Below are 12195 nucleotides of genomic sequence, written 5' to 3'. Positions count from 1 at the left end.
GCAAGAAACAGTAAATTCTTACAAATGACCAAAGAAACTTAGTTATGAACTTGATGCAGTATGGGAGGCAGTCAAGAAGCTCCTTCCCAGGCTGAAGAGTTAAGAACCAAGTGTCAGATTTGTCAGAGGATTCAGCTAGAAACAAACCGGTATCATTCAGTTGTAAGGAAGCTTTAACAACATTGCTGCTTTAAATCCAAAAGCTGATAAAGCTATTACATACTTTTAAGGGGGATCCTGAAGCAAGAATGGCAGAAAAGGGAGTGGTGTAGAGAGATTTGTGCTCCAGTTCTTTCCCTCTTCCCTGCTTTAGACATTCTGAAATGCAGCTAACTTGTCATTACTCAAATAATCCAATCAGATGCAGTTTGAATCTTAAATCCCAGCACCCATCCACGTTATTTCAAGCTGATCTTTACATTCTGGCCAGGAGAACTACTAAACAGATCTATTCTTCCTAGACATCTGCCTGCTTCTAAGGCCTTCCTGCTGACATTCTGAGCTATGCTGAAGAGACTGTTGCTACGCTAAAGCTTATTTTGGCTTCATGCAGCAAGGACAGGGATGTATGGATTCAGTTCGGTAGGAAGCAGTGACGAGGCAGCAATGCTAAGCTGGTTGTTCAGGATGAGAAGTGAGAGATGGGATGAATGCTTTTCGGGTGTCAGAGAGGATCTCCTTATCTCAGGATGTGCTGAATCAGTGTGACAGTCCCTGTATCTTTCTCCAGTCAATACCGGGAGAGCTGAAATTAGCATCTTATCTAAATGGCAGTTGGATTAGTTTTCTTTAATGGCTGAAATGAGGAATATAAATCCCAATGAATTAACGAGTAAACAATCTTCTGGAGAATATTACTGTTGTTACCTTGCGGAAGTCTTTCCATTTTGTGATTTATTATAGCAGATGTCTCAAACACTGACGTTTTAGGGGCAGGACAGTCTGCTGAAAGCTGACATTTGGTATGACAGCTGGCTCACATTTGATTCCAAAATATTAACGTGTATAATGTTATCCCAATTCAATTATTCAATCCGAATTATTAGCGAAGTCTGAACTGCATGTTATTAACAACAATGAAACCACATGTGTTTTAACAACAAAACATCAAAAGAAAAAAATATTAATATTGTGGGGTTTTAAAAACATATTTAAGAACTAAGATCCTTTACCATTTATATTCAAATCAATTTACTCTTGGCAGATAACACCACAAGGAAAACACACCAGTGGCAGTACAACTTTTTAGTGCCTAGCTATGTTTAGATTGTATCACGGGTCATTGACAGCAGTGCCGGTCCAAGCCTTTGCCAGCTCCAACAGTTCTAAAAACTCCATAATTTGGCTAGCTGAAGAGGAAATCATATATATGTGTGCATATATATAAATGTATATACACACACATAACATGGTTTTATATATATATATGTTTTAAATGAGTCACTGTTCTGTTCCTACTTTGATAGGAATCAAAGATGATATTCAAGTTTCACGCATGAGCAAAGTGTCTTTCAGAGAAAGCACTGAATGTTGGTTCGTTATTTGTATCGCGAAAACATCGGCAAATCGTGTCCACACCGAGGGCTTCCTGTGCCAATACCCGACACTCCTCCATTCACTTTGTTGTGCCTTGTTGAGGTAAAACACTCGTATTTCTTCTCACCTCCTTTGAAATCTATCCTCTCACACCAGAAAAATCTGCCCTCACAGTCTAGACCAAGAAACTCTACACAGAGGACTGCCAGTACTAGTCAGCATTAATGACAAGAAAAACAACTAGGTAGCTTGTCAGAAGTACAGCGTGACTCAGAGTAACTTCCATAAGTCTTTCCGCGCCATTACATTTCAGTATTGTCCCAGTACATTTAGAGTAACAGATGATTAAACACAATCTCATTTTAGGAATCAAGTTAATGAAGCGAGCACTGTGCAATGTAAAGACTTGTTTCACAAAGGTTTCTGGAGTCACAGTGACATTCTTCCCACTACCCCGCATTAGCAGATGTATTTAATACCTGGCAGCTGTGGGTGGGGAGAATGCTCCCATACTGAAATAATCTTTATTACAAAGACAGATTAATATAAAACATGAAAAATAATTATTCCAAGCTCAATACAGGCAACTAGCTGTAAAGTCGGTAGAAACAAATGTGATTTCTGTAACTGGTTCCTAATTGCCTGTATTACCTTCAAACATCCCTCTCACTGCGAATTGTCCAAGCGGGCTCTCAGGTACTCTCAGCCTCCATTAAGGGCTGTATTTTGGGGTACCATTGTTTTCTTTTGTACTCCCCACCACATTTTGGGAAGAGAGGAGGTATTCAAATTCACCTGTCTTTCACTCATCAATAACAAATCTGACCTGAAACCACATAAGAGCCCATTCTAAGCACCGCCTTTCACCCTCTGTAACTGAAATAGCAGACCTTACACACAGGACAATCACAGCATCAAGTCTAATTTGTACCTTTTGAAAAGAAAACTTTTAGCTTGTTCAAGTGAAGTGTTAGGAATCTGAGATTTCCTTTCTCGCCCATTTGTATGAAATTGAGTTTTGCCCATTCAAAAAAAAACCAACCCACGCACAGTGAGATCTCCCATGGCTGCCATCAGCTCTTCTATTCATCCAGGTTTCTCTACAGCATTACAGAGACTACATTTGTAAAGGGAAAGGAAAGGACCTCTGAACAAAATGCAGGATCACAACCCTGGACCTACAGAACAGAACTTGCCTTGCGCAGGGAAGCTGCTTGTTAGATGCCCATGGGAGGCCACCCTAGAGAGAAGGGCCGAGGAGAGCTGGTCGGCGTTCAGAACTGTCTCCTCCAGGCTCAGGAATGGTCCATCCCAACACACAGAAAATCAACCAAAGGTAGCAGGCCTAGATATATGAACGAGGAGCTCTCAACTTACACTTAGACATGAAGAAGCAGCATATAAGAGGTGGAAGCAAAAGCAGGGGACCTAGGGGGATTATAGATGTACTATCCAAGCGTGCACAGATGGAGTTAAGGAAGCCAGAGCACAAATGAGGTAGAATCTGGCAAGGGAGGTTAGGACAACAAAAGAAAACTTCAGCAGAGATACTGTCAGCAACAGGAAGACTAGGGAAAAATAGGGCTCCATGACTGAGTGGGGCAGAGGATCTGCTGACAGGAGGTATGGAAAAGGCCATGGTACTCACTGCCACCTTTCCTTCTGTTGCTGCCAGCAACTGCAGCCCTCAGGAATCCCACGCCTCTGAGCACAGAAAATTGCCTCAACTCCCAGACTCGGGGGGCTGCGACCAGTGGCACAAAGCCCAGCTGGACACCTGGCCTTACTGGTGTACACCAGGGGTCCATGCCCAGGCCAGCATGGCTTAACACCTTCACTGATGAAGGTGGGTGACGGGACAGAGCTGATCCTCACGTGTTTGCAGACAACAGAAGCAGGAGAAGCTGTCAACACCCCAGAGGGGGGCACTGCAATTCACAGGGACATCAACCGGCAGGAGATGGGAGCCAACACACAAATCTCAGGAAGTTTCAAGGGCAACGCCAAGTCCTGCCCCTGGGGACAAACCACCCCTGGCATCAGCACACACGGGGCCAGACAGCTGGAAAGCAGCTTTGCAGATAAAGCCCTGGGGATCTTCATGAGCAAGGGGAATGTGAGGCAGCCACACAGGCCCTCGCAGCACAGGCAGCCAACAGCCCCTGGATCGCCAGCAGGTTGCAGGAACAGTGAAGATTGCTGGGTAGCAGATCTAATAATAAAGACACATTGTAAGTAACGGCTGTGTACCAAACCATTGTCATATCAAGACCATCAAAACTACCAAGTTGCCCAAGTAGTGCTACATTACTGACAGGACAGTCATCTACTTCTGCCATCAACCAGTTTACAACCCATCTGCTTGAACCCACCTTTCACCTGCCAGTCAGTGTTTCTCAGGTTTAGGCACGGTGTCTTACCTGACAAGGCGGCATTTACAGAGCCTACGCTCTGTAAAACGGGTATTCAGTTTATTTCAAGTCATGTGGTCAACCTTACTGTAACTTCTAGAAGGGTATAATGAAAACAAGCATATTGCTATCTAATGTGTATTTCAACACAGCCTGTAACGAAGCAGCAAAATTTGCTGCTGTAAAAAGTATTTACAAAAGCATACAATTTCAAAAAAACCCAGTTTATTTTACTGTCGAAATTATTAAACACTAAACAAGACAACCTTGTAGTTTATACATTAGGAATGTAAGTTTTAATGTACAATTAAGAGACCACTTCACTGTAAAAAAGGTGAAATACTGTGTTAATAGAACAGAACAGCTGCACACAACAAACTGAAGAATGAAAAAGTGTAGCATATCCATTTAAACTCAGGTTCTCAGGTGAAGACAGACATCCACAGACTGATGCAGCTATTCCACAAACTTCGGTGAATGTTGAGAAATGTACCCATCCAGTCTTAAAAGTAGAATTATACAAATACAAGAGGCAATATATTACACACCTATATACAGCACTATAAGCCTCAAACACTGACAAAAGATATCAGACAATAATTAAGTTAGAAATTTCTAGAACCCTCATAGAAATGAGAAGAGGCCTCCTCGGAGAGAAATGTGGCTAAAATAGGTATATATTTCTGTATTTGTCAAATCTGTCCGGTATCCAAGGACATTTCCTTCAGAAAAGTCATTGCAGCTCTACAGCAAGTGGTTCGAGGCCACACACTTTTTGCACAAGTGTTCCAGATTCTCACAAAAATAATTCTTCTCAGCTTCAACAGAGTTTTGAAAGTGTTGCTGTTCAAAGCAGTCATTAGAAACAGTAAGGTCAGTTATAAATGTCAGCATTAAAACAACTTCTCTTATAATTTGAGATGATTCACTCCTACATAACATTCTTCCCACAGAATGTTGCAGCTGCGTATGATGTTTGGACTATTCATCAGAACTACCCGCCACCGGCCAGACTACAATACGGGATGTTTTAACAGGTTTTCCTTACACTGTTAAAAGGCCTCTACTTCTCTAATACACATTTTTCATTCATCAGTCTAAAGTGATCAGATAACGCTCAAAACCCGAGAGCCTGACAGTTTTAGAAATATCATGAAAGAATTACTATATCTGCTTCCAGCCCTACCTCCCACCCTTCCCCCCACCCCAAATTTTGCACCATGGATATTGGGACAACAAATAATTCTGCCCTCCCTCTCCCTTACCCTGCTTTTGGGGTTTTTTTTGTTTTGTTTTGGTTTGGGTTTGTTTGTTGGTTTGGTTTGGTTTTTTCCCCTTTTCCATTTTTAAGAAAGGAAGCACAACTGAAAGTTTCATTACTTACATCAGGAAAGAAATTCGTTAGACTATCAGTATCAAGGTGTGATGCCAGTTCACGAAAGATGCTCATTGTGTAAGCTGCTCCAGAGACCAACACATACACATTTTTATTAAGCCACATATGCATAGAAACAGCAGCCTTTAGCACCAAGAACCTTTCCTTTTATCATTTTCTCAAAAAAGTCTGAAGGTTTATGTAATTTCAGTTGTACCACTATGAGCCTATGTCTTGGGTTCAAGCCAGACCACAGTTAGAATAATTAGCTGGATAAATAAAAGGATAAACTAACTTCAACACTGTTTGACTTGGAGCCAGCAGTATTGTAAACATTATGTTACATATCTACATTTTATGGCATTTTAGAACCTTCAAAATTCTAATTATTTATAGCTGAAGTGACCAAATCTTCCCAGTATAATAAATCTTTTATACCAACACCCAGCTTGAAAGAGTGTCTGCTCTGTCTAACTGAAACAATCATGAATGAAATGAAACAAAACCAGTAGAATTACTTAAAAATTCTAGTCCCTTAACGCTAACTCAGAAGTAATATCATCACATCATCTGCCAACTGCAATTTTATTTAGCTACTCTAGTTTATGTTTCAATTTAAATTACTGTAACGTGTTTCCAAAGTATTCTTAAGTGCTACACTGCCAGAGCAGATCAAGAGGCAGATCTAAGTTCTGCAGGTTCTTTCTTTTTAACATCTAGAACAAACTTCAAGGAACAGAAGAGCTCTACATTCAAGCATGTGTAGTGCTAGCTGAGGCCTGCTATCAGCTGCCTAAAACCCTTCTACTGCTAGTGGTTATGCACGCTCCAGCAGCCACGTGTATTAGTCAATATGAAACAAATGTGCTGCCTAATGTGTATTGCAGAAAAACCTGTTAAAAAGAGGCAAAATTTTCTGCTGTACAAAGTATTTACAAAAACATACAACTTCAAAGAACCAGTTGCACTGGCCAAAGTATGAAACACTAAACAGGAGAACCTTGTAGTTTATACAATAGGAATGTAAGTTTTCATGTACAGTTAAGAAATCACTGCAAAAAGGTGTACTGCTGCATTACTAGAATAGAACAGTGCCACACAACAAAGTGAAGAACAAGAAAGTGTGGCACATTCATTTAAACTCGGGTTCTCAGGTGAAGACAAACATCCATAGACTGATGCAGCTATTCTACAGACTTCAGTGAATATTGAGAAATGTACACATCTGGCCTGCAGTCTTAGAAGTAGAATTATACGACTTACTTGTCCCTATCAACTATGTCTCCTCATCTCTTGTAATTAATTAACCAGCTTTTTAATTGCTATAAACCTGAATAACATTAGCTGCTTAAAAGTTATTTGTGCTTCAGATTAAGCCAAAAAGGGATATCTAAACTTATCTCCAGGCAAATAAGAAAGTCTACCAGAAATTTAGTGTTTATTACAAGGTTCTTGATGATTCAGGGATCACTAGGTGCAGAAACCTGGGCAGTTGGGAGTGACTATGCCTTAGATCTTCATCCTATTTCTCCACTCACAATAATGTATTGTCTGTTCATCAGCTAATCGCTGCTACTGGAGTGGTTTTGTCAGCTGTATCTTCTCCAGATTTCTACATAAGAAGCTTTAATGTCCATTTTTTAAGTCTTAACACTATAAAAGTTTGTATCAAACAAGGTCACCAAACTAACTGAAGGTTAAAGGTTAGGTAACCTTGAACAGGTTGCTGTTTTAGAATTTCAAACTAGAAAAATAATAGCTATAAAACTCTAGGAATTACAGTGCTAGTTATATTTACATTATAATTTCCCTTTGTGCTTGCAAGTTACTGAAAGTACACATCCTTTGGTAGTAATCTGTTAGTCTCAAGTAAGAATTTCACATTAAACACATTCACACTCCTGATTTGCTTGAGTCAGTGCAAAGGGCTCATGCCTTATTTCCTGCATAACATTGTTATATAAGCACATCTCTTCCCCACAAATAATGAAAGTGATGATGACAGCCGCTTTTCAATGAGTAGCTTTGTGCCTGATATTTAAGAATATGAAAGAAACAGTCTGTCACACAATTTGTAAGTCTGAAGAGTGACTACTATAGCAACTGATAAGAACTCCCATCCACAAGTACTGCTGCCATATGACTTTTGGCCCAGTTTCAAAGACATATAGAAAAACCAAAATGCATCTATAATCCAGACTCAAAGTATGAACATTGCAAGGTATACTAAGTACCATTACAAAAACCACCATAACATCAAACACTGAACCGATGCTTCTAGTTTTAACCTTACATGTAAGCACAGCTTTCTCATAGATAACATAAGAGAATGTTTGTTCTTACAATGCTGTTCCAAAATTTCATGCCTGTACTGCAAGACTCCTCTTAAATAAAAGTAGTACTTGCAGTTTTGCCTATGCCAAGTGGTAGTGAAAAAGCAGAATCTGGGAAAGAGGCTCTATTTGTTCCCATACTGTGCATTTATATAAAGCCACACATCTTGGTCAGTGGCTACACAACCAGTCAATAACTGTTAAATTGGTGAAGCTGTAAACTTCACATGAAGCCATAAGCAATCGGGTGTATACTGGATGTAAGTCAAAGAGGAACTTTCCAAGCTGTTAGAAGTTGATGCAAAATGATTAAAACTGTTGTCTATTCACTGTTACTGTCAAATGTGAGCCAAATAAGAGTTTATGGGCCTGAGGTTTAAGAAAGTAATGTATAGCATATTAAGGAGCTGAATGTACCAATGTACCAGCATTGGCATAAACCCTCAATATTTTATTTTTCGTACTTGCCAATTTAATATCAATCTGTTGACAAAGTTATGCTAATACTAGGAGGTCGCTGCTGATTAGGTTGTTTGCTTAAAATTGGAAGATCTGTTCTTTCTGTTCCATATATCAGTTTTTCCTCCTGAAGACTGCAAGCTGAAAACCTGTTTGCCTCTGTACCAGATACACCACCACGATTATTTGGAACTGTGACACCGCTGACCTGTTCAAAGGATTTACTAAACACAGTAGTGGTTGTTCTGGCCAAACTATGGCTGCCAGGCTTAGGCAGGGACTGGCTCGTTGTCAGTGTCAGTCTCTTCAGAGAGACAAGCTCTAGATTCTCACTCATGGCTCTCTGAGTTTGTTTTCGTGACAAGTGTTCTCTGCAGGTTTCTCCTTCCTTTTCTTTTCCTCCAGATTTGCTTCCTCCAGACCTTCGTTGGCTCTTCCCTAAAAGGTTCTTACTGCTCGTGTTGCTGCTGTTAGATAGGGCAGACTGACTTGTACTGGAAGTTGCCCTAGAGTAAAACCCTTCATCACTTTCAGATACTTCTATCAGGTCTTCTTGAATTGCTAAATCAGTATTACCTGCATGATAGAAAAAAAAAATTAGCAATTGTCATATTTATTGATTTTATGTATTGCTAGATTTTTATATTTACAAGCGTGAAGCCATACAGCAACAGAACAGAGAACAGAAGACAAAACACTTACCTATTCCATTACATTTTGGAATTAAGGTTCATCAGGATATAAAGTTACAGCAAATAATGCTACATTAAGTAGATCAAAAAGCATGCCCACAATCTCATTTTGTAGTGATTTTGGAAAAAAAAAATGCAATCTTGTTAATTCATGCAGGAGATTAGAAACTTATAGATTAGAAGATATCACACAGAACAAAAAAAAAGTGTAAATCTTATTTTAAGCAAGTGCTCCAATACATGATTTTGCAAAGCTTGTTAATTATAAACATATGTGATCAATGCCCCAGGACACCCAATATGGCACCTGCATGTTCCGCAGCCCACGAATGCTTTAGGACTGAAAGGTCACTTTCTGCGTCATAGGTCTGGTGGCATGAGTTGGAAACTCAAGCGCAACATGAGATCTCCAGTACATCGTGAAAGGTGGAATTTGGGAAATCTGAGGTACACAGCGAGATACTTTTCACATCCATTTTGATGAATACTTTGTACCATTGATCACTGGATTTTGTAAACCCAATAAATATGCTTAATAAACTCAAAGGTATGTTGAGTCTTAGTGTGTTTTCTCCAGATTAAATAAATCTACTTGTAAGTATGTCGTCATTGTGGCACCAACGAAGCTGTGTGCAATACATGCATTTGTGTTATCACACATGCAAATATATTAACTGCATACTTTAATTCTCCAAACATGCAGCAGTGACCCTTTCAATCAATAGTGGTACCTTAGAGTGCAGCTACAAGTGCTCTGCTAAAACTGCACTCTGCCAGATGAGTTTATTCCATCCTCCATCATTTTTCTTACAGATTTTTGCCTCCTGATTTCTGGCATGCCTTTGCTGTCAGTTCTAGGATCTGTAGCTGTTTCCTGTACTCCCTGTAAATGCTGAACATCATTCTCTGCTAGTGCTCTGCTCTTTTCCCCATTCCCGGTCCTCTCTCCAGCCACACTTGTGACACTAATCTCTGGTATGATAAAGTTGCCCAATTCAGTAGCATCATTACCATTCTCTGGTTGTTCTAGAATTAAAGATGGATAAGAAAAAAAAAAAAAGATGTCTGAAACAAAACATGAAACAAGAGCCAATAGATACAGATGACTAAAGCATTATGAATTAAAGCAGATGTTCACATATTAATCTCGTTAATTAGCAACATTGAGTATGGAATTTTGCTTTATTTCTAAATTGCAGGCTTCGCTCTTGCAATTACTGGCCTGCACCTACATACTGAAAAGCCCCATGCTTGATCTTTCAAAATTTGAGATTTCTGAGGATGGTGAAACAAACACTCACAGATCATCAGACATCAAAGAACTCTCCATAATTAACTTTTATGACTATATTCTCTGTATCGCCATGCTAAAGTGTGAGAATGGTGGTTGTGAGAATGGCAAACACAAGGGATTTAATAATGATACTCAGTGATAAGAACACAATAGTTCTTACAAGATCCTGGTAAAAAATATTACCCCACCTCAAAACATGACTGTCTACGTTAGATGAAGACAAGTTTGAGAAGGATAAACTCTTAGGAGGAAAAAAGTGAAAATAAAAATGGGAGTTGAAACTTTACGGAAATTCCAAGTATATGCAAGTAACAAGCTACAATCCTAATGATCTGTCAGCTCCACAGTGTTTGAGGTATTCTCTGTATCTAAAGGTCTTTTAAAAAGTATTCAGAATTGCTTTATCAGCACTAGCTCTACAATCACAAAACTGCATTTAGATGACCTGGAGAAGAAAAAAAGAAGCCATCAGTTACAGATAGTCCTGGCACATCCTCCATGAAGATTTATACCACAGAAATATAAGTGAAGAATAGCAAGAACTACACCATATGCTATATAGTTATATATGTAATATGTGTTATATATGTATACTACATGCAAACACTATGGCCACAAACTTGACAAGACTAAAAATGCACTAAAAGTACAGCTCAGAATAAAGCTCAGCTGAATCCCTGTGATTTATGCATAACGCAGCTCTTTCAGTCCTGAAGATTAAGTAAGGACCGCCCAGAGTATATTGCCAGTTTGCTATGGCACGTGACAGAAGTTGGCAGTAGACATTTAACTGACAGTATGAAGTCCAAAATCAGAGGAATTTATGATGAGATGATTTCTCACAGCAGCAGTTCTAATGCTTTTTAGCTGGAGGGACTCCTCTCTTCCCCATCCCCACACTGAGGACTCCTGTGCACACACAGGGTAATTCTAAGTCAAGCAGGCTACAGCGCTGGGCTTTTCACTAAGCATTTGTGCTCTCCGCACTTATCACAACAATGAAATAAGTCTCAGAGCTAAAAGGTTATTCTAGCAGGGATGGACATCATTGTCCTTTGGTGTAAGGGCTATCCCTGATTTTACCTGCAAATACTAAGCTGTTTTTCTAAGTAGCCAACTACCAATGAAAGTATCTATTGAACAAGTTGGACTATCCAACAGAAATAGCATTAATAATAGTGGCTAATAGCAAACTTCCTGATATTTGGCAGGAAACTCAAGTTGGACCTGTTTCCAAGTGTTACTCCTTCTAACAGCACTTTCTGCTAAAGTCTTCTATCATCAGTAACAAAGGTAACAGCCAAGCACCATGACCTGCAATAGTACTGAATAATAATGATGATGATGATACCACCACCACCATCAAATATAGCCTTTTTTCTAAAAACACAGGAGCAGAAAGATTAGTGAGGAGAAAAGATCAATGCTCTGATTGACCTCATTGGTCTAGTTTTACTAGGGTGAGGTGCCTGTGCCCCTCCTCCGGCAATCTTCAAGCCCCTTCCTGCTACCCATCAGTGCAGCTACAGGCACCTTCTTTCAGCAGAACTTCTTTACAGGATTCACTAATGTCCATATTCACAAGTTGATTCTGCTAGAAACTTCATTTAGAACCAGGACACCAGGGAAGGGAGAGAGCGGAACAGAGCTTACTAGCAGCCCCTTCCCCACAAAGGGCAGAAAAGCACTAGTTAACAGCATCCAGCTCCAAAGAAAGGAGACAGAGTGCACAACAGCACAGCAGAAATCAGAGGAACAGAGGAAGAATTTTTTGTTACACATTTTGTATAATTGCAACACTTACTGTAGCTTGGTGGTGTGCATGTCTAAACATAATACCCTACTATGATATCAGCACTTTCCCCATCATTGCTGTGTAACCTTTACCACAATGAACTGGGGGAAAAAGAAAACCCCCAAAACTTAAGGGTTTTACTCAGCGCAGTTGTGTTTAATCTTTTCGTTAAGTGCTATTAACTACTTCTAATGAAAGGGACTATACCTTTCTCTGTGTTTAACATTGACCTACAGGAAGAAATTAATGAAAAAAGGGGATACTGGGTATCTCAACTCCTATTAACGGTGTCTACCATGG

The 12195-nt window shown here is 39.7% G+C and overlaps 1 protein-coding gene across 5 annotated transcripts in view; it reads right to left on the bottom strand.

Moving 5' to 3' along the window:
- Window positions 1–4155: 4155 nt before the first annotated feature.
- Window positions 4156–12195, bottom strand: part of HYCC1 (hyccin PI4KA lipid kinase complex subunit 1) — a 49215-nt gene continuing 41175 nt past the window's right edge. For 3 of the 5 annotated variants that reach the window (XM_064444441.1, XM_064444442.1, XM_064444443.1), the window contains exon 11: window positions 4156–8690. In XM_064444441.1, coding sequence (XP_064300511.1) covers window positions 8134–8690 — 557 coding nt within the window. In that variant the 3' untranslated portion in view covers window positions 4156–8133. Of the gene's footprint in view, window positions 8691–9537; window positions 9833–12195 lie in introns of all 5 variants that reach the window. The other 2 variants (XM_064444445.1, XM_064444444.1) reach the window with 2 other exon arrangements.

Source organism: Phalacrocorax carbo, chromosome 2 (assembly GCF_963921805.1).
Source record: "Phalacrocorax carbo chromosome 2, bPhaCar2.1, whole genome shotgun sequence".
Lineage (NCBI taxonomy): Eukaryota > Metazoa > Chordata > Aves > Suliformes > Phalacrocoracidae > Phalacrocorax > Phalacrocorax carbo.
This window is presented reverse-complemented; position numbering and strand designations above follow the sequence as displayed.